Source organism: Emys orbicularis, chromosome 5, assembly GCF_028017835.1.
Source record: "Emys orbicularis isolate rEmyOrb1 chromosome 5, rEmyOrb1.hap1, whole genome shotgun sequence".
In the NCBI taxonomy this organism is placed as follows: domain Eukaryota; kingdom Metazoa; phylum Chordata; order Testudines; family Emydidae; genus Emys; species Emys orbicularis.
Window position 1 is genome coordinate 76023344 of NC_088687.1, and position 27448 is coordinate 76050791.

At 39.9% G+C, this 27448-nt stretch overlaps 1 protein-coding gene across 2 annotated transcripts; it reads right to left on the bottom strand.

The window, feature by feature from the left end:
- FBXO8 (F-box protein 8) lies at window positions 1-27333 on the bottom strand. Of its 2 annotated transcripts, XM_065404776.1 has the most exons (7): window positions 27125-27333; window positions 16546-16882; window positions 14569-14695; window positions 3569-3610; window positions 2868-2986; window positions 1533-1729; window positions 1-634 (listed from the first exon to the last, which is right to left on the bottom strand). In XM_065404776.1, exons 2-7 carry the CDS (start codon window positions 16872-16874, stop codon window positions 447-449), a joined length of 1002 nt encoding a protein of 333 aa, XP_065260848.1. In that variant the 5' UTR covers window positions 16875-16882; window positions 27125-27333; the 3' UTR covers window positions 1-446. The 2 variants fall into 2 exon arrangements, with proteins under 2 accessions (XP_065260848.1, XP_065260849.1); XM_065404777.1 differs by lacking the exon at window positions 3569-3610.
- Between the last annotated feature and the right edge of the window lie 115 nt (window positions 27334-27448).

A 27448-nucleotide genomic window follows, 5' to 3' on the forward strand; every position in this document is an offset into this window, starting at 1 on the left:
AGAGAGGAAAAGGAAAAACTTTAGTTAAAATATTTTACAATAAAATAATTATGATTATAAATCTCTTTAGTTAAATATGTACACATTACATGGTATTTTAAAAAAGAATGGAACTGGTTAAAGTTTTCAAGCAAATCTAATGCACAAATCCACCATCTTGTCAGCTTTAGATTGTAATGTCAGTTTAACATTCATAAATGGCTGTGTCAGACTAATGGCACTGCTTTGTGCAAAACATAAACAAAATTAAGAAAAAATTCTGCAAAATCCTTCGGTTCCCATGGTAAATTGCTAAAAAAGGTAGTACATACAACACACATTGTGATTGTATACAGAGGTTAGAATGACCAGCACTAATATAACCCCCATATCTACAAAATAATTAACTCCTTGGGTAGCTTTAGTTTTTGTAAACTACAAATTCTTAGTCCTAGCAAATTGTGCTTTTAGGCAGCCACATGGCCAATAAGGTAGATGTTGTCATAAAGGTGCCCTACAAAATCTTCACTAATGTTCTGAGCAGCACGTCGTGTGTTTCGGATAAATTCTCTCTTTGACATTTTGTTCTTCACATGAGGGCTGGTAAGATCAATGGAAAGCAGAATCAAAGAGTAGCATAGTACATAAACTGCATCTAAAGAAAAGAGAACATTATGAAGTTATTGTTTACAGAACCATAAGTATGGATGGCACTTTACAGGCAACTAAAATGATCAGTCCCTGCTCAAGGATCTTACAATCTTAAGGGCTTCCTTGAATAAATATGCACATGAGTAACTTTACTCACATGAGTAGCTCATTGAAAACAATTTATTCTTATTAAAAAGTTATAATGATAATGCAGTGCTAAATAAACACCAATGAATGTATTCATATTTATACAGTATCCAAAGTGTGCAAAATTCTTTACAGACATGAAGATAGACAGATCCCTGCCCTGAAGAGATTTCACTTTAAGGCCCTGATCCTGCAAATGCTATGCACATCTAAACACTAAGTATGTGAGCAGTCTCACTGGGTAAAATCCTGTCCCCATTGAAGTCAATGGCAAAATACCCATTGACTTCAATGAGGCCAGGAATTCACCCTATTTGCTTATTATTATTCACAGGGTGTAAAGTTAAGCTTATGTGCAAGTCTTTACAGGATCAGAACCTATAAAGACCACAGAGATAAATGGCAGACAAGGGAGAAGGGAAAAGATGCAACACAGCAATTTTTTAAAATCACTTTTTGTACATGGAAGTTGTTTGCCTATCAGGTATGTACAAGAGGAAAATCAGTAAGTCAAAAGTTTTTTTGTTTTTTTTAAATTACTATTGTCTGTATTACTGTAGCTCCTGACAGGGAGGAGTTTGTATGCTTATTGTGTACAATATGCGCAGACCTGACCCTCTCCCAAGACTAATCTTTCTACTTTTAGAAAAATTTAATTAGACCCTGATTTAAACCCACTATGAAAAGTAACATTTTCCAAAGTATATGTAGATAAATATAGACTGATTCACTGCATAGAAGTCCTCTCTTCTTACCAGGGCTAAGGCCAAGCTCTCTCATCAAATCAGGATTACAAGCACAGAATCTGTGTGAGAACTTTGTTATAAGAGTCTCAAGATACTCCCCACGCTCCTCAGGGGCATGAATGTGTTTGAAAAACTCTCTCAGTGCATTTGGCAAGAACTGATTTCTGAAGTTGTGCAGTGTCACAAGGTCATCCAAAACATCTCTCCTGGTTGAAAAAAAAAAAAATTAGAGAAATTTCCTTTCTACTGTTTAAACATTAAACAAGGTTTCAGAAATTAAAATGAAGATTTCTTAGAATCTGAATTATAGGTATTTTCTGTCATGAGAAAATGAAGGAAAAATCCAACAATGATAAAACAAGAACAGGAAACACGTTCCTCAGACTGCTACCACAGTAGTGTACAGTTCAGCCTAATACTTTAGAGAAATTATAATAAAGCAATATTCTAAATTTGCACACACACAGAGTACAGAGGAAATTGAGGCTGCAACAATACCTGACAAAGCTAAGGAAACCACAGTAAAAGGAATAAATATACAATATGCCTTTCAGGGCCTATGTACATTAACAAGCAGTTAAGGCAGCATTCTGTTAAAACCAGGCTCAACTAAGGTGATATTCACTCATGGTGCATAGGGCCGGCATACAGGCCCTCCACAACACTTAGTTTCCATGGGAGTGCATGCTCCATCTATCCCCTGAATATCAAAAGGGCTCGGCGTGCAAGGGAAATCTGGAAGCAAGCCAGGGGAGAGGCAAGAGATCCACAATGTACTGATCCAGTGGCTGAAACATCCCAAGTAGGGGCTGTGGAGCATCAGTATCCAGAATTCCAGCCTATGGTCTACTCTTTTGCACATCTACAATTCCCACATCCCAGTCCAAACATAGTGTCTTGCTTAAAGCCTGGTTACGCATTCTTTGGGGAGGAAAGGTGAATCTCATTCTTAAGAAACAGGAAAAAATATACACAGCAAAATATTAGTAACGTTCCAATGCTAGACAGCACAAAGATCGCCTATGTAAGGTGACATTCTAGTTACAAATATAACTTAAGCTTGGAACTGAAAATGTGGAAATAAGTACACTATCTGACCTTTACTAGATAAACACAGTATGCTTATATACAGTGGTGCATACACACACATGCTAGAACTGAGTAAATGTTCTGCTTTAGGAATAATATATTTTAGCTGAATCTCCGTGTTTGCTCTTTACTTCAAATTTTTCTAATTAAGATTATTTTTCATTAGATTAGTACACGTAAGAAGAGTGATTACAGAAAGGTGTTACAGACTGAAAATGAATATAGCATTTTCCCCTCATTACAGATTCAAATTACCTTTCATCAAGATAGATCCTCAGTTTCTTCCAATTTAGTGTTCTTGTACAAAATATAAACTGAGCTATTTCCTTTGGTGAATCATCCAGTATACCCTTGGACATAAAGTAGTTAACTCCCTGAGACAAAAAAAGGACATTTGTATATAAATAAGATTGGTCTTAACAAATCTTTTATGGGAAAATATTGTAATGAGTAATATTGGAACATAAGCCTGCTAATGTTTTAGCATAATACCTCCTTCATCCTCTAAATGGCATTTCAACATGCACAATACAATCTAAAATTAATATAAATCAAATGCAAATAAGATTAATGCAACATTATGGTTGAAATTGTACATGTACTAACAGTAGGAAATTCAAAATTACATATCCCACAGCAAGCATAATTTGGCTCTGTTGTATTTTCTCTTACTATTTTTCTGTCATCATATGTATATACATGGTGATTAAATTATGTTTGTTGTAGGGACCATAATTTATAATTTCCTAACTATGGTTTATATAAAAATCTTGGCCATAATGTGCTTTTTTTGCCTTTAATTTCTTTTTATTTAAAGCATTGATTTCAATGTTCTTCCATGTGTATGGGTTCACATTCAAATAAATGCACTATATACATTTAATTAAATGTATAATAACTCAAATAAATGTGTGTTTATTCAAAGTGCAGATCCAGATACACACACATATACGTACAGTATATATGTATAAAAAAATCCAACAGCACTCTGCCTCTCCCTAATTTAAAAAAAAAAAATAGTTTAGAAAGTGACAGAATGAACATATACCTCTATTCACTTATTTATTACTTCTACATTACAACCATTTTTTCACACTTTGCCAAGCACACACTTCTCACTGAGAAATATGTACATGCCAAATTTGAACATGTAAATACAATATTTAAAATCCTTTTGGATGCTTTTCTTGAATTTAGATATCTCAAAGCATGAAAACTACTTTTGTCATGGTTTTATAATTCAAAAGCAGCTTACTGGATTTTAACCAAAAATTTTGGGGAGGGGTGGGGAAAAGGAGAAAAAAGGAGAACAGCCATGACAAATTTAAACTCAGAGCGTAACTTTTTTGGGAAGGGGCTTAAACTCAAATTGCGTCTTCAGCAGTAAATATGGCATCACTACCGTGATAGTATAATGCTGAAATAGGTACAAATGCGCAATCTAATGCATTCTCTTAATTTGCTTTAGACATCAGTGTATCAGTACAACTCCCTAAATCACCAAATAAGATAACCCTTACAATTTTTTTTCATTATAAATCTTCCGATTCCAGGTACTTTACAATATATTGCAAATTTCCCCTTTTGGTTTAAATTATATCTATAAAGACACAGTGGGGGCAACCTAGCACTTTGTTTATAAACAACCTTCCCAATGATGACAATTGAAGTTCTGCATAAATAAGGAGTGCACGACTGAGCTTTTAATCTGGAACATTATTTTATAAAAAGTGAGACAGTTAAGTAAGACAGAAAAGTTGAACCATGTCAAGCAAACTAGAAAATAAACCTTGAGATGATGACCAGGGACTTCACTTCAGAGACCTAAAACACAGGTGAAAGACTAGCACACACATATACAACACACATAATATGCTATTTAGCCTTTTTTTTTTTTTTACTGGTTCATAATTTGTTTTTATATTTGTGGAAAATGTTACTTGAAGTAACATAGTTCTTTGGTTATAATCAAAACAATGTTTTAAATATATGCAACAAATTAAATATATGCAAACAATTTTCTGTTAGGAACAAGGAATCTAGGCAACTTTAGGGCCTGATTCAGGTAAGCATCCGTATTCAGGACAGCACTTAAGCACGTGTTTAAATTAAAGCATGAACTTACGTATGTGCTTAATACCCATTGACCTAATTGGGATTTATCTGGGCTTTTCCGAATAGGAATGGCCTTAAACCCATGCTTAAGTGCTTTTCTGAATCAAGGCTTAAATGGGAAACTAAAATGGATTATCAAAATGATTAAACAATTGCTCACTGATGCCTCAGGATTTTGACAATTGCTTAAATATGACAAAAAGCAAAACAGCAACACTACAATATCTCATTACATCTTCTGTTTAACTCTGCCTCCTTAATCTTGCATCCTGATTCAGCAAAACACTAAAGTACATGCTTAACTATAAGCATGTGCTTAAAGTGTTCAGGTGAACTGGGGCCTTGAGGAATATCCTATTTTTAAACAAGCTGTGTTCTCACAGCACTTACTCCTCTTACTACAGTGTTACTAAAAGAGGGAGACATTGGACAATCTGAACAGAAATGTATTTACCATCTACTTTAACAATGAAAAAGAGTCACCTGTTCTATAGAGACAATCTGAACTTGTTCTCCCAGAGCTGGGAGATGCTGCAAAACATTTCTGTGCTATATAAGGCTCTTTATGACCAACAGTGTGTTGTTGGTACTCATTGTACAAGCTACCAGCTCCTCATTTGACATCCTCAACCCACCCTAGCTCTGCTTCCTTCTTTTATTGTATCTTCTTCTGTCAATGCCATCTCCTCACTCATTTCCTTTTCCTCTTTTTCACACACACAAGGTGTGATTGTATATTCATTCCAACACAATAACAGTGCCACTTTTGAGTTGCTGTTATTTCTCCCCAAATAACAAATACTTTGAACCAAATTGAAATGGTTTCTTTTTAAAGATTTTCCCCATTTTTTGTTTGCTCACATTGAGTGAAGGTTATTTGTAAGGACACTGGACAATCTGCTCTCTAAATGTGTAAACTGTTGTATGTTTATGGCATCTCCGTCACCTTCCTCCCCCACAAAATAAATCACCTTTATTACGCATGTTCAGCTATGAATGTACACTATTTGAAGGGCATAATTCTACAAGGAAGCTAAAACTAAACGTCAGATAATCCGCTTTAAAGTCCCATTGCACTGATCCGTCTTAAGCAGGCATCTGAGGATTCCCCCAGCAAAGGGGAATCCTTGGCTGCAGTAAAGCCAGTCTATTGAGCTTTGTCACCTGTTTCTCACCAATTTTTGGGTAGGAGTGGTTTAAGGCTGGTGGGGGCACACTGTGTGTGTGTGTGTGTCAAGGACAATATACTCTGGCAATCATGGTCCAGTGGAATGGTCCTTAGAAGACCTTTCCAGCAGCCATGATTTACAGCAGTTTCATGGCTGCTCTAAATTGTGTCTGTGGCCAGCTTTGTCCTTTGACTATCCTCAGGATTGGGGGCTTAGAAAAGGTGATTTAGAACTACCCATGTCTTCCTTCCCCATTGTGCTGTTTATGAGCTCAGCATAGCCCAGGATGCAATCCTAAGTTTAAGAAGGGCTATTTAAAGTATATGCAACTAACAGTCATCATTGTGGGCTATGCTTGACTAGGGAGGCAAGTAACTATCACAACAGGTTCTAGTTTATGGTCACTAGTTGTTCATGCCACCCCTTTCTCATGTTACCAATTAATTCCGATGCATTGCACCAGTTCTCAGGGGGCTGAGGTGCTCTTTGAAGCATATCTGGATGATTATCGGAATGCATTGCCAAGGATGTGTCTTGAGAAAGGGAAGATCAGATTGGAGGGATTTATTAGAGATGCCACTCACAGTTGTAGAGAATTTGATTACTGGAAAGGGGCCAGTGTGGACAGCTTTTATTTTTATCGTTTGTTTGCAACTCAGTACTTTCCTGTAGATATATTATGGTAGGTATCTTGTAGCAGCTATTATAGATAATTAAGGTTGCAAGTGCTTTACATTATAACAGCTGTTTTTTATATGCCCATAACTTTCTGCAACTATTCACCTTTTGGGCTGAAATTTTCTATGCTTATGCCTGATGATGATTTGTTTTTTTTTATAAAAAGTTTGAACAAAATTAATTGACAGTTCTGAATTATGGGACAGTAAAACACATTTTTGCCAATGGCTTTAATCACCCTCGTCCCCCTCCCCGTCCGCCCCCCAAAACACACCCTAACTATACTTTTCTTATCAGGGTTAATGCAAAAATTGGGTAAAGTTTAACATTTGGCATACATAGTTCTGAGTTTTGTGTATTTGCTTAGCTTTGGATAAATACGTTTAAAATACAAAAAGATGATTGAAATAAAGAATCACTACTGAGCAGGACAGTGAGCATCTGCTAAGATTTTTAGCACATTTTCATTAACTACTCCCATATGTGACAGCACTGGACATTCTCTCTGCTGGAACTCATTAGAGAGTTCACGTAGGAGCACGGGCTGCTGTTCTCATTCTGCTGCTAACACTATTAGTATGGGATAGATTGTAAATGCATCATTGATACACATAGCAAAAACTACAAAGTATGTTCTCTCCACAAGTTTTACTGTACTCTGCAATATTCTGCAGACTGTAATCTCTTACTTTACAAAAACTCAGAGAATACCAGACGGAGTCAGGACAGCTGGAATCTAGTCCCAGTTCTGCCATTGGCTCACTATGTGAAGCTAGGCAAATTGCCTCCTCTCTGTGTGCTTCATCTGCCAAAAGGAGATAATGATCATAGAATCATAGAATATCAGGGTTGGAAGGGACCTCAGGAGGTCATCTAGTCCAACCCCCTGGTCAAAGCAGGACCAACCCCCAACTGATGTTTTATCTGCCTTTGTAAAGCACTTTGGAATCTATGGCTGAATACTACATACATATTAAGTATTATTCTACTGCACTATAGCAAAGATACAGCCAGTATAAAATAAACAGTTGCAGTGTGACTGCTGTGTTAGGTTTTTGCAAGAAGGAGTTATCTTCAGCTAAATGATAGGCCTGATTCTACTAAGCTCGGCATGCCTCCTTCACAGTGCCAAGCATTCTCAACTCCCAATGAAGTCAAATGGGGACACTCATGCCACCCCCATACAATTTACCTCAGTATGCTGTATATTTGAAAGCCTAACTGGGAAAATGGAAATAGTAAATTCAGGTATTTCCCCTTTTTCACTTTATTTATTTATTTATTTAAGAAAAAGATTTCAAATGCAACACCATCTTAAAACTTTAAGGTGCAGTTAATTTTTTGTTAAAAGTTAGAAAATAGAGCGGTTAAAGTTTCAACACTAAAGTAAGCTCAACTGCTTAGATTGTAAGCTCTTTAGGGCCTTGTGTACAGTGCCTAGCACAGTGGGGTTTCTCCCTGACTGGAATTTCCAAGCACTAGTCTATTCTCCTGGTTAAACGTTAAGCTTAATACATTACTGTTTATGTACTAAAACATATTCCATTAAACATATAAAAAGGCATAATGTGTCCACATTACTATGGATTATTTATATGGGCATATTAAGGCTGAGAAACCAATCACTCAGGAGTCAAGAAATGCAGAGATAATGTTGAACATTCAATTTGAACTCTGCCTCCTTGTGCATATGCTTTAAAACACAGTCATTCAACATGGGAGGCAGAGAAGGTAAGGTACTAAAGTGGGACTCATAAGACCTGGGTTCTATTCCCAGCTCTGTCACTGGCTTGCTGAGTGACCTTGGGCCAGTCACATCCCCTCTTTGTGACTAAGTTTGCCTATATGTAAAATGGGAATAATATTGACCTATTTATAAAATGCTTTGAGATCTACAGATAAAAAGTGATTAATACATATGTATGTTATGGATTATTTTTAGCCTAAAAAATTAAAAGTTACACAGCTTCCAGAACTTGCAATTTCTTAGATTCAGAGCTTTTTGGCTTGCCATCTCTTGAATGTAGACTTTCTAATGTGGTTCAGCACTCTAGACCACTCTGCTTTTCAGTGTGACATATGACATTATCCTGCAGTATCCTTGTAGCGGGGCAGTCACCCCACTCCAGTCAGAAAGGGATTAAAAGCAGCCAAGGGAGGCTGGTTGGGTAGTCAGCCACAGGTGTGGTTGCACCCAATTAGGGCACAGCTGGCCCTGATAAAAGGGCAGGCTGAGAGAGGAGACTCTTGCTCCAGCTGGGAGCAGAGAGGACCAGGCTGCCTGGGAGAGCAAGCAGGGTACCTGAGACAGAGCAGAGCAGGGCTGGGGAAGGGCAGGCAGAGCTGAGGCGCTCTGGCCTGGTGAGTTCCCAGGCTGAGGCCTTGCTAAAGGCCAGGGGAGGTACTAGGGCTGCAGGGAGGCAGCTGGGGTTAGAAAGGCAGCAGGTCCAACCCTTGCCAGTGATGAGTGCCCCTGAGAGAAGGGTCTAGATGATGACTGGCATAGCCACTGAGGCAACGTGGGTATAGGGGGTTGAGGTTCCCCTGGGAGGGGAGACCCAGAGTGTGGGGGCACTGCCGTGGGGCAGCACCCCAAGGTAAGGGGCACCGAGGGCCAGGACTGACATGGGGCCAGAGGTGGTGGAGACAACAGGGCAGGTAACCGAGGGCGAGAAACTGGCCAGAGGAGGGTGCTCCTGAACTGGATGAGCTAATGCCCGGACTGATCAGTAGGAGGCGCCGTTCCAGTGAGTTGGTGCTCTGCTACATATGGTGGAGAATGTGGGCATTTTTGGCCCACCCCAATAAAAGGGGAACTGTGAGGACTGGGCAAGGTGTGCCAATATAGGGGAAGGGGATGATGGATCCCGCCTAGGTAGAGGGTTTTTTTTGCAGAGGTCTCTTATGCCGTCCCTGGCTGGACTCCAGCATCGATGCCCCAGCGAAAGGGGACTGGTGAGCAGCGAGGAAGACTAGAGACTCTGCTACAGGTGAGCCAGGAGGGACAATGGGAGATGTATTGGGCCCTGCAGGAACAGAGGGGGCAGCTGCTTGATGAACAGCGGGCCCTTGTAAGACTACTGAGGAAGGAATCCAGGAGAGACCACAGAGAGTGGTGAGAAAAGCCCTGCGCCAGGAGGCCAGTGGCGGAGTACAGGGCTTGTTATGCCTGCAGGAGGCGTGGACATTTATGGAGGGATTGTCCCTACTGGGATGGGGGCAAAGTACTTCACCCAGAGCAGGGGAAGGGACAAGGCCCTGGGAAGGCCCGCTGGGTGAGGAAACCCAGGGGACAATGGACATGTTGGGCCTGTGGGCAAAGTGGACACCAGCAGTGGGAGTGCCCATGCCAAGGTGGAGGGTCCAGTTGAGCTCCAGCGAGAAGGGGGGACCCAAGACAGACTATGAGAGGCCCAAGGCAGCAGATGGGCAGGGAGTCTACTTTGGCTGCTGTGGGCAGGGCCATATTAAGAGGCACTGCCCCCAGGGAAGGGTGGCCGAAGAAGGACGTGCCTGGGGACCCAGAAGGGGCAAAGATGAGCGTGATCAACACTGCAATGAAGGCGGTAGATCTGCCAGAGAGCCACCAGCATGAGGTGGCAGAAAAGGGGACTGAGACACAGGCTGTGAGGGAGCAGGCTATGACAGGAACCCAGACCCGCCAGACAGCAGAGTCAGAGCTGGAGAAGGCCAACAAGGAGAATGAAGACCTGGGCCTGCGGTTGAAGGAAAGTGAAGAGAAGCGACTGCGACTGGCAGGACATCTCTGGGTCACACAGGCTAGAGGACCCCCTACCGCCAGGGCATGGGACTTTGAGGAGTGTGTGTGTGTGTGTGTGTGTGTAGCAGGGCAGTCATCCCACTCCAGTTAGGTGTGGTTGCACCCAATTAGGGCACAGCTGGCCCTGTTAAAAGGGCAGGTGGAGAGAGGAGACTCTTGCTCCAGCTGGGGAGCAGAGAGGACCAGGCTGCCTGGGAGAGCAAGCAGGGTACCTGAGGCAGAGCAAGTGTACAGGACCTTTGGTCCAATGGGGAGCCTAACTCTCAGGGATGGGTTGGAAGATCTTTGGCCCACTGAGACCCCCACAAGACATGGATGCTGTTCTTGAGCTGAAGCTGTGAAGAATTTATGACCACAGGAAATACCTGTGTGGGGTTTGAAGGACTAATCACCATCCAAAGCTTTTGTTGGAGTTAGGGGGTCATCTCTGGTCAGCTTATTAGCATGCATGTAGGGGATTTTTATTGTTAATTTTTTTCTGTAATGCTTTCCCCTTAAGAATAAATGTGCTTGCTTAGAAAGAACTAAGTGTGGTAATTAACTGTGGCAATTACACTGTGTGCTGTCTCTGATTAGAGAAGTGATTCAGGCCTGCTTAGGAAATCTGTCTTTTGCTGCACAGTACAGTATGGAGACTGTGCAGCCTGGAAATGCCCTGGTCAGGAGGGACAGAGAGGCATGTCTCCACTTAAGAGAGGTGACATCTGAGGAGCCTAGAGCGGGTGCCCTTGTGGGACCATAGAGGGGTAATACAGGTGCAGTTGCCTTGAAATGTGACATTCAGGTCAATTAAAAAAAAAAAAAAAACTATGCACATATGATATTCCATTTTCAATTCTCATAACTTTTAGACCGCTGAACATTTCCCTCTAGCCTAGCTTATTCCTTAAAGATGTATAAAACAAGCCAATTTGATGTTTTTACCATGAGCTGTTGAATTAACCTTGCACAAGAATTTGGACAGACACATATGGGAAAGGGAGTATTTTCTGCACATAAGCTTAATTATAAAACAAACAAAACAAACTAATCAATCTTGCTCAAAACTTCTGAAAAAAAATCGCTTCTAAACTGGAAAGCATAGAAAATCCCCCTCACCAACCAAGTCATGAATTAGTCTGACAAAATTAGGAGCAATTGGAAAAAAAGAGAGGAGGATGAGAAAATAAGCTGAATGTCAAACTTAATTATAGACACACTATACTCACTACAATTTAGAACATTATTATATTGTATGGGTGAAATCCTAGGCCCACTAAAGTCAATAACAGTTTTACCATTGACTTCAGTGGGGCCAAAATTTCACCCTTTATCCATGAAGGAAAACATTAATAAAAACATGAATTCAGTTAAGACTATTAACATTAGGAGTAAAACAGAAACTGGACATCTTTTCTGAGGCAAATGTTCTCCCTCCCACCTCTACTTATAGTTTAAGTGCATAACTGTGCGTCATAATAATCTTTGAAGCATACTTTATGATTATGACTCTATATTTCAGAGAGAAAATTAAATCTACCCATGACACCTCCAAACTTTGAGTAATAACTCTGCATGATATGGAATGAGTATTGTGTGGGAAAGTTTCACACACACTGTACATTATTTAGAATAATATATGGTAGAAATTAAGTTGGCCGATTATAAAAAATAATTCTCAAACTCTTAAATTCTTGATACACTTGGAAGTAAAAAACAAAATAGATTTTAGCTATGAGGATGCTGCCAATGGAATAAAAATAAAAAACATGTCTTGCACATGCATAAGGAGGTTGTCATGTTATGTGTAAACAGGTGGTCAGGTACATCCTTCAGCAGAATGTGGTCACCTGCCATGAATGATGCAAGCTCATGCACACAGTCAATACAGTATATACAGCAGATTTCACAATGTCATGCACACAACAATGGTGAACCAGATAATCCTACCACAAAGTGTGCAGGCGCTCTCCCCCACCCCGTGAGCCACTGCTAGCTCTGGAGCTGTTGCTGTGGAGCTTGGTTACCCATTTTCATGACATGGGCGGTGTCCTTTGGAGAATCTTGCTCCTGTGGCCGTAAGTATCCTTATTTTTATAATATTTTAATCAGGTCTGTTACTAAATGTAAAGCAGAGTTGGGCAGGAAGTTTTTAGACATAGGATTTGTAATAATGGAATGTCATTTCATATCATATCAGTCACAGTGTCCTTATAGTAATAATTCTGCCAATATCACAGTTGTAAAGAAAATAAACAAGTGAATGTTCTTGGAACTTTCAGGCCCAGAACACTTCCTGCCAGGCTGTGGTGCTCCACAGGGAGAGAAGATCAGAAGCGGCTAGGAGATACAATGAAATTCCAGGCTTTCAAGGGACCTGAAGCTGACCATATTTCAACTGACAAATGGACCATTGTGAATTCTGAAGTAGCAAATGTATTATACATTTAATATATAAATTAGCCTATTTTATAGAATATTTACAAATTGTTAATTTTCATGTAATATAAAAATTACTTATATTTGTATATAGTACATTTTTTTTCTGAAGAATCCCAAAGTGCTTTACACTATACAAAAATTACTTCACCGCTAAATTGGAGTGTAACTGCACATTGCAGTTTAGGACAGGATGTGAAGAATAATATTATATCCAATTAAAACTGCAGGGGGAACTGTAAGTAGGCAGAGCTGTTACCAGATTTAGGACTAGGCCTGGCCTTGGCCTAGGGTTAGCACTTGTACTCTTATAAACAAATCTTAAATATCTCAGTGTAAAGTCTGATTTGTAAAATTTCATCTCTAGTAGTATCTCCACTAAGATTATTCTGGAAATAAATATATGAATCACTCTTAACCTGAGCTGCACAATACTGATAACTTCAGTGGGAGTCTAGAGTATTCTGCCCTCTTCTTGTACTGTATCAAAAGAATTGACTATTATATTTTGTGATCGATAAAAAGGGCATGGCTTTCAGCAGTCAAATAAAAAAAAATGTGAGCCAGGGCAAATGAGACTCAAAGAATTTAAACCAAATCACTTTGTTGTATTGGCTTATATGACTGCTTTATCATTTTGTTCAGCAATTGTACATACACATTATCTGTATGATACTGACATAGCGAATCATTTGTTTCTAAACACAAAACTGAAAATAAAAATTTACTACTCTGGATTTATCCAATTACCACTTGTGTGTCTTTATTATATAAATATACTTGGAAAGTGAAAACTCAGTTTTGTTCAGTGTGATTTACCATCTTTTTGCAGGAAATGTGATGCATGAGGAATCTAATTTTATACACAAGGGAATATTTTCAAAATGCTGGTGGGGTTTTTACCACATGTATCCTAGGTTAAACCTGGTTCAACTCTCAAATTTCTCTTTACACAAGCAAAGATGTGGCTAGATTGGGAAAAAGCAGAAGATAGTTTGGTTTTGATTAGTTATATGAATTAATAGGTAACACTTTTTTTTTTTAGTTCTGAGAGATTTTTATTTAAAATGTACATATTTAATGTAACAGAATGAGTTAAGTTTATTAAAAAGGAAACATTCAGAAAAATCAAAATCACTGCTATTTACGAAAGTTCAGTCTTTAACAGTTTTGTTCCATTAGTGTAATTTTATAGTATATGTTATAGGCAGGGTAAGTTAACAGATATTATTTCAACATTTGCACCTTGAAATTGGAGGTTTGTGTATTGTCTTTGAAGACTGCTTATGAACAGTGTCCCTCACCATCCTAGATGCAATTGGTGTTCCGCTCTATGGCAGGTTTCATCTGCATTTAGGGCTTGAGCCTGCTCCACTGAAGTTAATTGGAGTTTCGGCATTGACTTCAATGAAAGCAGGATAAAGTCCATATTGCATAATAAAATTTTTTTTAAATATTTATTTTTGTGGGCATATCACAACCAATTTTGAAACTGCCCATTGTTTTATCTACTAGGATCCCACCCCCATGTCAGGATGTGGTTATGAATTTCTGACATCTGTTAGACTGCTTGGCAGAGTACTTATGAGTCAAGCAAGTAAATGATATGCCTGGGAACTGTAAGCATAAAAGATCAGTATAAGGCCATAACTTAGTATTCAGCATTCACATAGTACAACACAGTATCCATTAAAAATCAACTTCTAATGTTGCTACAAGTTCAATGTTCTCATGTACAGTTTAACTGTATTAAAATTACTGCAACTGTTACTGATGTTAGCAACACTCCACTTACCTCATCAGGGTTGGCATTAAAGGTGAGACTGCCCTCATCCAGCTGCATATACAATCTTCTAAAAGAAAATCCTAGAGGTGGATTCTTATTGTATATAGAGCAGTGTCCCCAAGTGGATTTGCACAACCTACCAAAATAGGAATAAATCTAGTATGAAAATACTTGGCATATTGAACAATGGGGATAAAAAATATTGAATAGCTGCTCATTAATTGACAATCAGTCATCCTATGAACTAAATGAGGCAAGGTCCTGTGAAAAGTTATATGGGATCATATAATTAATGACAGTATCATAATCCAAATGCACAAGGGAGCTGAACAAAGATTGCACAGATGATGTTAATTCTGGCATTTCCTAACTTTTGAGTGCTTGACTTTACAACCTAAATAACATTCTTAACAATGTTTTGCATGTAATTGTATAATATACCTCAAAGGGAAAAACAGAAGAGGATTCAACTATATAGTGTACACTGCAGAGCTGATTTCTTTTCTCCTTCCTTTAGTCTTTATGCTATAAAATGTATACACTTTTATTTTAAGGGAATATCTGTGCTTAGTCTAAGATTTTTATGGAACCAAGACAAGACAACAGTAATTACTAGTCACTAATGGACTTCATGTTAGGTCATGTGAGGGGGCTTGCAAGTTTTGGTATTTATATATTTACACAGCATCATTGGGTGCTAGGAGTGCATCACTGCACCTTTTCACTGTAAAGTGTGAAATTGCCAGATGTTTAATTCTTGTGTCCAGGCGTGGTGGTGGTTGTTGGTCCCTTACTTCTTCCTGGCCAGAGGAAGATAAGATGGCAAACTGTTTTTAACAGCTAAAACAAGTTTTAAAAACACACACAATACAAAACAAACGAAAGCCAGAATGGAAAGGAAAGGCAGAAGGAGTTCATTGGCTGAAGCAAAGTAGAATGGACCATGGCACTATAAACCTGATCCCCAGCCTCTAGAAGCTCAGTCCAGGTCAGGACTCAGTACTGGCCAGAGCCTGCTTGCAGTTTCAACTAGATGTTCATTTAATTTGAAACTGGGTCTTATGAAAGGATGACTCTTATCTGAACTTTGTAAATCAATTTTCATAGAGTTTTAAATTTAAGTTCTCTATTTTTGATTGAGACAATGGATTCCTGACTTTTCTTCTCCTTACTGACTAAATAGGTCTACAATCCACATCACCTTTACTACCACTGCAGTATGACACTTCTGCTTTACTGCATTAATCCTTTCTCTTTGTTGATGCTTTTCCATTTAGATTCTATATGCTGGACTTAGACCCACTGTAACATTCTGCACAACAAAGGTTAACATTTCTGCTGTCAGGCACATAGTGGGCCATGAAAAGCACTTGTGGAGACACCAATGTGCTAGAGGGCTTGTCTTCATTTCAGTGCTAATGTGAGCATAGATAACTCAAGCTAACTCCTTTCTAGCTTGAGTGAAAATGACAACACTGCAAACAACACTTGAGCAGCACAGACTAGCTGAGTTACCTCTACATTATCAACTCCAGCATCACAATCATTTGAGCTTCAACCACATCTGTTGATGGGCCAGCTAGCTCGAATTTAAAGTACCACTGAACTTGAACAATAACATTTTATGTGTGCAGGGGGGGAGCTGGGTTACAGGCAACCCTTGATTTACACTGCAGTGAAGACAAAGCCATTAGTCTTCTTTCTAGAAGTGATACCACAAACAACAGCATGTTTATAATTTTCACACAGATCTGGATTTGCACTGGGTTCAAATTTCCCCCCGTCAAGTCTGAATTGACCTGGTTAATATTTGTTTGCAAAAAGACAAATAGGAAATCCTTAAAATGTATAAAACAGTTCATTAGCATGAGTTAAACAGTAACTTTTCACATTTGAAACATTGTTTAAAAGGGTAAACAGTGTGACAACCCACAATCAATCTAGTAATCCTCTTTATTCCATGCAGGTGACCTCACATTAACTTACCCTTGCCAGAGAAGCTCATCATTAGCAAGATCCTGCCAGACACAAGAAGCCAGGCAGAGGTCAGTTGCATTCAGATATGACAAAATGGTAAAACTAAGCTCAGGGGGCAGCATTTCCAAGTTAATGAATCCTTCTTGTTCTTTAGATTTTCTTGTTTTCAACAGATGGTAGATGTCAATTCCTCCTTGGGCTTGTTTACGATGGTTTGTGTTTGAAATGCTGTTAGTAGCTAATCTTCTACCATGCTCTCTGGTGAGATAGCCTTGCCCACTGTATCCTTGGTGTTGCAACTGCTGGTTCCTAGCCACTCTCCACAGCCCCTGACCCATCTGCGAGCCTGTGGGTCATAAAATCCAAATGAAAGGTTATTTAGAAAAAACATCAGTGGGCATTTTTATAGCTGCTAAGGAAATTAGCTTATAAATTTAGAGTTGCAATGGCAATTTATGAAAAGTTTTGGGAAATATCTAGTAGGTACTGAAAAGCTGAATAAAAACAAAGGTAGAACTGACTTTCAAATAGTAAGAGAAGAGTAATCTTGTAAATTATTATGCCATATGTTTATCCTCTGTCCCCAGTAAAATGAACAGCTATAGAGAACAAAAAAAGTCAATGAAAACTTAAAAAATAAAATTTGCCAAACATTATTGATGCTCTGGACAGAATTACAAAATTTAGGGCCTGATTCTGTAAATAATACGGAGCACAATGTAAGTTGCTCCATTCAAGTCAACGGGACTTGCAAGAGGGATCACAATGTTTGGGACTAGTGTTTTCAGAATTATTTGTAAAATTAACTCAAATGGCCTGTCTGGAAACAATGTAATGCAGACTGAGACTATAATCAAGAGGTAATGATAAATGGCATGTAGGGTAGTGTGTAATAAAGGCAGGGATTGGTATTAAGATAAAACCTAACAACTTTGGAATTGATTCTAAGTTAGGAAGATTAGCAATTATTGGCGAAGACAAAGAAATAATACGAAGATCTACTACTATTTATTTATTTAGACACATTGTTTCTTCAAAATGCTTCAAAAACAGAAGGTGGATTCATGTTAGCTCTCATGGTTATAAACACAAAAACTTAATTTTATGTGTGTTGTAAACAAAATCCAATTACAACTGAGTCCAAGAACTATGTTTTTTATAGAAATGCCAAATACTATCAGATTTGTGATAAAATCAAGTGCTGACAACTCTGCAACATATTTGTAATGTGATATGGCTATAAAAAGACCAATCTTGAGCTGCATTTAAAGAAGCATCGCTACACAAATTAGGGAGGTAATAGTTCTTCTCAGTGTAGCTCAGGTGTGACTGCACCTGGATTTGTGTGTTTGATTCTGGGCATTCTACTTAAAATATATTGAATGGGAGTGAGTTCACAGAAAAACAATTATCAGATGGCTAGGCTGGAGAGTCTGAAGAAACCTAGAAGAGCTAATCAATGTGAAAAAAATCTTGAAGAACTAAGGAATGATTAAGATGAGAAACCTGGTAAAGGTCTACAAATATCTGAAGGATGTATTCACTATGGATAGTGAAATTATTTGATGATGATGAAAGGGGGTATAGCTAGAAGTAATGGGATGAAGCTAAGAAAAATTTAGGCTGAATTTTTAGAAACATCCTGACCGTAAGATCTGTTATGATGTGGAACAGTTTTCCAAGAAAGTGATAGAAGCCCCTTTGCTTAGAAAACTTAAAAATCAGAGTAGGCTGAACACTAGAAAATGTCATTTTCTGTTTTCCTTCACTCTCCCAGCTAACACAAGTTATTTTCTTCTTTTCTTTTTTTAAAGATTGCAATATATTCTTCTATGGCAAGTTTTAAATATCATGAGATTTAGAAAGGGTGGCTTGAGGACTCCATTTTTTAATATGGAATTTATGTTCCAGTACTAAAGAGAATCTTAATCACAACACAAGACGTTGGTCAAAAGGCATCCAGGCCTTTCTTTTTATCACAACCAAAGTTGTACTAGGCTGTGCCCTCTTTTTACCAGCATCTCAGATGTACAGCAGCTGTGTATGTGACTTCTTTTCTTACTTATTGCTAGTTAGTTATGCTGTAGAGTATAGTAAATGCAGCAGATTCTGAAATTTAATTCAGGAACCTTCTAAATTAGACACTTAAATCTCAATGACAAATATTTCAGTAATAATTTGTATTTAATCAAAGGGACAAGGAAAATAGTTACTCACAAAGTAGGCCACTTGAACTCACAACCCAAGCAAAGGAACGTTCTTTGAATTCTAGTATGTTTTAGAACTATACAGTGAAACAGTCTTATTTTTATAGCCCTGCTATGATAGAAGAACATAAATTAATGAACACTCATTCCTGAGCTGTGCAGTCTCCTGTTGCTGGCTCACCAAAAAAAAAAAAAAAAAAAAAAGACATAAAAAAGACACATCTGAACTGACTTGTGCATTTGGACACTGGTCTGGTAGGAGCTCACATGCATGCTGTTATTATTCATATTCAGGTAGCACCTGGAAATCAGAATCGGGGATCTATGATGTTAAGGGCAGACATATGATGTAATGGCTCCAAAAGAGCTTAAACATGTAACTAGTAGGAAATTAACAAAAAGAGAAGGTGGAGGAGAACGAGGTTAATGGTCACAAAACCAAAACATTAAATTGTTTTAGAAGTTTGCAAAAGTGAGATATTCAAACTACTTTGTTTTTTATTTCTGCCTGTTTCTACTTTTTGAACTCTTGCATGGTTTCTATTTCTACTGGAACCTCTGTTTGGATTTTTTTTCTGTTTAAACCTCTCTTATTTTTACATAAACACCTCTCTCTTATATATACACATCTTAGTGGGGAGTGGGTGCTTTTAGAAGGCTAAAAAACACTGATGGAGGGAGGGGAAAGATCAAAGAACTACAGTTCAGAAGATCTTCTCAGAGGACACGGTCACTGCATATATACACTGGTGGGGATATATTAGACTCTACAAGAGGCTATTAGACTTCGATGGGCTTAAGACTTAAGTTTAACATTACTGTTTATCTGTTAGCACAGTAATCTATTCACTCACAAAGACATCAGAAGTTCTGAGCATAAAGAGCCTCTAACATTTGCATCTAAAATTTTTGCAAGTTTAATTACTTGCTGCCAATGCTCAAATTTCAGCCATCCCCAGCCCCTTGTGTAGTCTCCCATAGGTCCAGAAACACACCAGTTTTCTAAAACCTGTACACATACAGTGCCTAGCACAAGGGGACCCCTAATCTCAGTTGGCGTATCTAGGCACTACTATAATACAAACAGCAGCAGCAATGCCGTATAGAGATTAATGGAAACAGTTAATGCCTCAATCCTTCCCTTTCCTTTGTGGCCACAAAACAAATGGAGTTCCACTAGACTGCAGCAACAGGAGAGAAGACAGGGTTCTGATAGCCTACAAGGCACCACAGAGCTCAGCTCCAGAGCCTCTGTGAATTAAATATTAATTAAATCACAGGACAGGAAACAGCAGAGTTGGTGAATCTGCTGTTGTACAGAGCCATCAGTTATTCTTCACCATGAAATAAATAGCCACTGAGCAACTCCACCCTTCAGGATGGCCTCCATCCCAGAGCAGCTCCGTAACACAACTGTCTAGGTTGTGTGCTGGGATCAGGATTTAGGCCTTAAGCAGTTGTTACCTCTTGTTTCAATTTGCCTCCAGAGTGAGGAAGATATATGTACATTTATATTCTCTCCACATTCAGAAGGTTCTCATTACAAGGTTAAGGGCTAAAAACTTGCTTTTTCTAAATTAAACTTAAATTCCCCAGAAAGTCCTGGATAAGCCCCTTCCCACCAACCCACTTATTTCCTGGTCACCTTAAAATATTGACATGCATTAAGTTGGGCACTTTTTTCCCCATGGTTGCAATTATGTTTTTTAAGAAGGAAAAATTCAAAAGTATACCTTCCTAATGTGATCATTACTTGCTATTGAATTAGGCTGAAGCTGCTAACAACCTTGAGGTTTTTTTTTTTAAGCTTAGGTGTTCCTCTCAAGAAAGGCAGAAGTAAATTGCTTGTTTTCTCATATACATGCAATTGACTGTGTCACTTTATACATGTTGTGATTAAGCACTTTTAAAACAGGTGCTTAATATTTTACAATAGGATTAGTTGATTATGTGCTGGTTTAATCTGTTGTTCAGTCTAGTAAAACTCAGTAAATAGATAGCCATGTTGTAGATTTGAGACAGTAGTATTAGATCAAGGAAGGGAAAACTTTTCATACTATTGAATTGAGAAATATACAACTTGCTGTTCTAGTTATGTGAGAAAACAAATTAGATTTACCTGGTTAAGAAGCTTTTATGTGGAAATATTGAACTGCTTAGAATTTTTCAGAATCAGGAAATTTAAAATCTAGCTGTTTTCTGAATTTTATTTCTGGAATTAGTTTTATTACAAATCTTCACTTTCTAACTTGCAAACAGCAATTACCTATGACTGTCTTTTATCATTAAGGTTTCTAAGAAGTAAACTGGTGAAGGGTTGGGAAGGCAAGTATTTAATACAGCTGAAAAACAAATCTCATTCAGTTTTTAGTTACATTTAAAATCTGTCTAGGAAAAGTGAAGCTGTCTTCAAATCCACGAGACTTCTCTCTCTCGCTGCTATTTGTGCATTTGTCTTTGAATCAGTTATGTGACCCAAAACCTGGTGGAGCCCTTCCTGTAAATGTTGATGACCCTGTCACTTCTAGAAGAACAAATCTGTGCTGAATGTTCATATAATCAATTTCAGGTCTTTCCTAGATTGGTCCTTTTGCTAGAGGACTTTAAAAAAAATGATATAGTGATATTTATAGTTCATAGAAACTACTTGTTAAAATAGTGGAGAGAAAAACTGAATTAATTAATGGCAGTGGCTGTATATGCATTATATTTCAGTTTAAATATACATTTGAAAACACATTACTGTTACACTTGATTTTCATGTACAGTGATGGAAATGGTACTCAGCTAATGAGCAGCTGTTCAACATGTTTTATCTTTATTGTTCAGTATGTGACCCCATGCCTTATTGAATTCAAAACCTGCTCTGAAAACAGAATTATTGTTAGTTTGTTTGTTTGTTTGTTTTTCCACGGGCTTTTCTATGGTGCTAATAACTATGGTATATAAGTGCTTCCCACACAACTAATTTATATTCACAACACCCCCATGATGTGAGGGGGATGGTATTCTCATTTTACAAATGGGCAACTGATGCACAGAGAGATTAAAGTCAAAAGTAGCCACTAATGTTGGACACCCAATTTGAGAGAGAGAGGACCTGAGTTTTCAGTGTACTTATAGCATTATATAGTATTTCATCTATTCATCCACAGTTCCCAGTGAGTGAATTAAAGGGGACAAATTAATGTTGCACGGGCATCTCATATTTGAGTGTTTGACTTTGCAACCTTAATAATGTTCTTTTACTGTAGGGGATCTTTTATATAATTTCCTAGGTTTTAAATAAAGCAAATTTAAGATACAGAAATTTAATTAGGTGCTGTCATATTTTCATCCACATGGTCATCAGCATGTCTAGAACCTTTAGCTGTTCTGTAGTGGGAGGGAGAGCTCAGTGGTTTGAGCATTGGCCTGCTAAACCCAGGGTTGTGAGCTCAATCCTTGAGGGGGGCCACTTAGGAATCTGGGGCAAAAATCAGTACTTGGTCCTGCTAGTGAAGGCAGGGGGGCTGGACTCAGTGACCTTTTGGGGTCCCTTCCAGTTCTATGAGATACGATGTTAGACCTAATCTGCAAGGACCTCAGCCATTTAAACTAATGGAGTAACTCATAGCAATAGTAGATTGTGATTTCCTATATGGACCAGTACTAGAGGGGGGATGAGAGATGCACTTTGCCAGTGGAATTCCCATATATTTACTAACACGACTAAAATATAGACTCAGGAATCTTGGGTTCCGTTTCATACTCTACGAGAGAGTATTCTAATAGACTTATTTCCTCCCATGCTTGACCCATTCTGTCCCATCCTCTCCACTCTGCCCCTATCTGGTGTCTTCCCCACTCTTGGCTCCTTGTCACCGTTCCAGCCAGCTTGCCCAGTCAGTCCTAGTCACCCCACCCCGATCTTGCTCTCCAAGTCCTAATCTCCATGCCTTTCTTTACTCCCAGCCTCTTCCCCTACCGCACCCAGTACCCTTACCCAACCTGACCAATTCAAAGTTCCCTCTCCCACTGCCTCCCACTCTTCCTCCCAGGCTCCATATCCCATCTCAGTCTCCCCCCGCCCCCCACATACACACATCTCTCTCTTCCCCAGCATCTTGCCCCAGTCTTTGCCCAGCCAGTCCCAGTTATCCCCCTATGTTAGATCCTTTTCAGATCTTTCTTTTCCCCCCACACTGTTTTCTAGTCCCAGTCTCTCTCCACTCCCCCAGCTCCTTGTCCAATCTCATGTTACCCCACAGCCAACGTCTCTAGCCCCTGCCTCCATTTCCCTCACCAGCTCCCAAACTCAGTCTTCCCTCTGCAGCTCCCAGTCCCCTTGCCCAGCTAGTCCTAGTCCTCCTCCTCTCCAGCTCCCGGTTTCACTTTCCTCCTCTTCCAGTCCCAGTCTCACTAGATTTCTTGTCCCAATCTACTCCTTTCCCTCACCCTCAACTGGCTTTTGTCCCATGTGCATTTGAGATATATGGTTTCCTCCTCCATGCTGCCAGGATGCCAGCAGAGGGATCACTGACAGTGCAGGAGAGACAGGCTTCAGTTCTGATGCTCATCCTAGGCCCAAAGCAGCCAATACAGGAAGAATCCTTCTAAACCCCATTGCCCTGTGCTGGAGCATGCTCAGTCACTCTGTGGGGATGGCACATGCAGCATCTGGTCAGCACTAGCAGGTGTGAAAGGAGAATGGATTCTTTTGAGGGGTTCAGTGAGGATTCTTTTGGGATTTTAGCTATTAAGCTCTAGCAAGTCTCTACTGACCATGTGCAACCTGAGATTTTTCAGATGCTTATAACTTGGCCAAATTTGGGTGGATTTTTATGCAGATCACAAAATACGCATTCCTTCTCAATTTCAAATCCCTGATTCAAAGTATAGGCGTGCTAGAGCAAAGAAAAGGTTGCCACGTTTTTTTTACATGGGGGAAACATGTTTTTCCTAGCCTCAATCAGAAATGGTTGAACCATTTGGCTGAAATTATCCCCCCAAAAATTCAGCCTGAGGTGGATACCTGCATTTCAGCCAAAATGGTTAAAGTTTGACAAAATTATTAGCAACTGAAAAATCACGGTTTTATAGTGGAAAGTGTCAAGCACCTTTAATAATAGTTAGTGCAACCAGCCCCTCCTTTCATTTTAAGATTTGCTGCTGCTCACAAACACCTTCTCACAGATCCTGAGGAAGTGATGTGATGTTTGCATTGTGATAGCTTTGGTGTTGTCATGACAGGTCATCACATTCTGATGCAGTGTCTTGACATTGTGACAGGACCCTCCCACCCAAATACAATTTTGGAATTAAGTCAAGTCTGCCAGCTAATCTTGCAGGCTGTTGACAGTTCTGAGGTAATTTGATCTGTCCTTCAAAATTCAGTCTAGATGATGGCACAAGATGTCAGATTCTGGCAAGCGTCCTCCACCATACAGCCTACCCTTACCCCAATAAACTCTCAGCTGTAAAGCCCACATTTCCTCATGACCTGACATAGAAACTAGATTTCTTGAATTTGTTACTTGGACCTTAGATTCCTTCAGCTGCAGTTCATGGACTTTTCAATGGACATTTAATGGTAATTACTTGGTCTGCCTCACCAGAACTTCTGCCCTCTTCCTCCCCTACTCCTTCTTCTCTATGCCTAAACTTTTTCTTCCCATCCATTTCTCCTCCCTCATTTTTCTCCTCCCTGTAGTTCTTTGAAGCAGGGATGATCTTTATTTTTGCACGTTGTACAGTGCTGAGGATATTGTTGGAACTAAACAAATGATAAAATAATAATTAGATAGCAAGAGATCTACAACAATACTGAAGTGTGAAAAAGGAGAAAGTAGGATATGGGAGAAGAATCCTCTGGGCTCTGAAAAGTGTGAGGAGAATCCAACAAATGAAGATTGCTAACTCAAGCTGTCACTTTTTCCAGTATTACAAGACATTGAAAGACCATTTTTTCCCCGGGTCAGAGTATTCCAGAGAGGTTTACAGGTGAGAAATAAAGAGCATTATCAGAAATAGGGCATGGAATAATCACGCCTGCTGAATTATCAAGTGGACTTTACACCACCAGGCAAACACCCAAGTTTTTCTTATACTAGCTTCTGATCCTCTGCAAAATGGATTATCTGTCTATAGGTAGTACTTGTGTTCATAATGGTTGCAGGTGATTAAACCTTTCCTTTAGCTGTAAATAAAACATGGAAAAAGCAGCTACACCGGGTTTTTATACACAAAAGCCAGTCAACATTCATTTATAATGAAAGAAAATAAACATTTTCTCAGTGCTCCTGGTAATCTTTTCACCTCAGAAGTCAGACCACAATCATTTCTAATCAATTTCACATTAGAGAGTAAGTATGGCTGATATCCAGGGATACAAATGCAAGCAGTATGACAGAATATTTGAAAAAACAGGTTCTTTGTGAAATACACCCATACTTCTATGGAAAAATATCAAAAGGTGAAATCTGTTTAAAAATCAAAATCCTTCATTAAAATCTTACTCATTTTAGGAATGATAAAATAAAGGACAATAGATATTTTAAGTTAAATACCAAATGAGCAGATTTCACAGATGCAACAGGTTGAGACACGTTTTAACTAGCTAAGCACTGATCATAAAGCCATAAGATGTAATACATTTGTAACTGAGGCTTTGTCTTCACTACCCGCCGATCCGGCGGGTAGCAATCGGTCTATCGGGGATCGACTTACCGCGTCTAGTGAAGACGCGGTAAAATCGATCCCTGATCGCTCTGCCGTCGACTCCGGAAATCCACCTCGGCAGGAGGCGGCAGCGGAGTCGGCGGCAGCGCGGCAGCGGTCGACTTTCCCGCGTCCTCACCGCCAGGTAAGCCGACCTAAGATACGCAACTTCAGCTACGGTATTCACGTAGCTGAAGTTGCGTATCTTAGGTCGGACCCCCGCTGTAGTGTAGACCTAGCCTAAGAGCTTATCTGCCGTTTGTTAGATCTGATGTCTTATTTTTCCCCCATCAAGCAATTATTTTCAGTTTTGCAGTAATCAAGATGAACACTTTAGAAACTCACTATTACAACATGATGGGTAAACCCATTACTGGGCATAAAATCATCTGAGGGAAGGAGTAAATAAGAGTCAATGTAATTGTATTGTATAAACTAGTAGCCAGTTTAATTTTATACTTGAAAGTCTCCATCTTCAATGTTTATACCAAAATAAATCATTTGGGTGTATTTCCAAGACTTCAAAATTGTACAGTCCTCCCTACCTATGGAGACTCCGATGGATTGGCCTACCCTTGTGAGTAGAGGAAAGCCACTAACATTTATTTATACATTCGCTATCCTATCTACCTTTTTCTGTACAGAGCCTATCACAAGCAGGCCCCAATCCTGGACATGGCTTCTATGTGCTACGTTATGGTAAGTATTACATTGCTGGTGTGTGCTGCAGAATACAAAAAGTCAAATCATGGTCTCGTTGATAGAAATACCAGGTCGTCTGAACTGTGTGAAACTGCAGTGACATATCCTTCAGTGCTAATGGCCTGTGCTCACAGCAGTGACTGTTTTGGTTCAAGATAAATGCCAGTTCCTTAGCACAAATTTGAAAATCCCACCACTTGGTGAGCACAAGGGCTAGTTCACTGTGCACCATCCTTTCCAGTCCAGTACGCAGGCCATGAAGCATCATTAATATTACTACTAAACGTGGATGTTTGGAAGCCAGAGGTGCATTTAATAAGAGTTTTTAAAAAGTTTTTAAAATGACTATTTTAGTTAAAAGATTATTCCGTTTCCTCATGTCCATGATTGTCAGAGCTGTCACTATCTCCTTAGGAAATTCAAAGTGCCAGCAGCATCCCCTTTCCCTCCCTGGAGACCCCAGGTAGCCCTCACTCTAGGTTACACCTTACTCACACACACGCTGCTCCGAGCAACTCGGAATCATCATCAGCCTGTTGTATCGTCACCTATCTCTCCCCCCCAATAAAGCTCCCGCCCATGGGCAACAAAGGACTAACCCCCCAGCGCCCTAAGGAAGAAAAGGCGGTGGAGAGATTACTCGCCCATAGGCAGTGAAAGGGGCGTGTGTGTGTGTGTGTGCTGGCAGAGGGGGTCTGTGTTGTGCTGGGGGAGAGCGGGCAGGCGCGGGCACTGAAGGCGCAGCGTGGAGCAGGCAGGAGTCGGCCGAGCAGAGGCTCAGCGGTCTCCGAGCTTTAGGGTAACGTTGCTCCCAGCGCCAGCCTCTGGCTCTCACACAGACCCAACCGGGCAGGGAAAGTCCCGCCCCTGAGCCGGATTGGCCCTTTCAGACAGCCCCACCCTAGCGCCGACCTCTGATTGGCCGCGGTGCCAATCACTCCGCACCGACCCCACGGACCAAGTTCGGGGATCTCTCGTACCTCTCCAAGCTCCGATCCCAACCGCCGCCGCGACGAACCCAGTCGGTGCGTGAGCCTCGCCGGCTGGGAACGAACTCAGGAAGCACGGGGAGGGGAAGGGGGAGGGAGAAGAAAGGAGATGAGAGCCCTCTGCGTCGCCGTCGCTGCCACCGCCCCCTTCTCGCTCCTGAGTTTTGACGTTTGCTGTTGTTGCTGGAAGTGACGTCAGCGCCGCGAGACTTCCCGGAAGCGGAAACTACTTGCAGATTTGTGTCGGCAGATTCTGCACGAGCCGAGCCTGGCTAGTGCCCAGGGCTCAGTAATCTTCCCTGTCCTGTCCCGCCC

Coding starts and splice junctions, on each gene's coding strand:
- FBXO8 (XM_065404776.1), bottom strand. CDS start 16,874: ATGGGTCAGGGGCTGTGGAGAGTGGCTAGGAACCAGCAGTTGCAACAC. Junction 14,696..16,545: donor GATGAGCTTCTCTGGCAAGG/GTAAGTTAATGT, acceptor CTATTTTGGTAG/GTTGTGCAAATCCACTTGGG. Junction 2,987..3,568: donor TTTTTTTATACATATATACT/GTACGTATATGT, acceptor TTTTTGTCTCAG/GGAGTTAACTACTTTATGTC.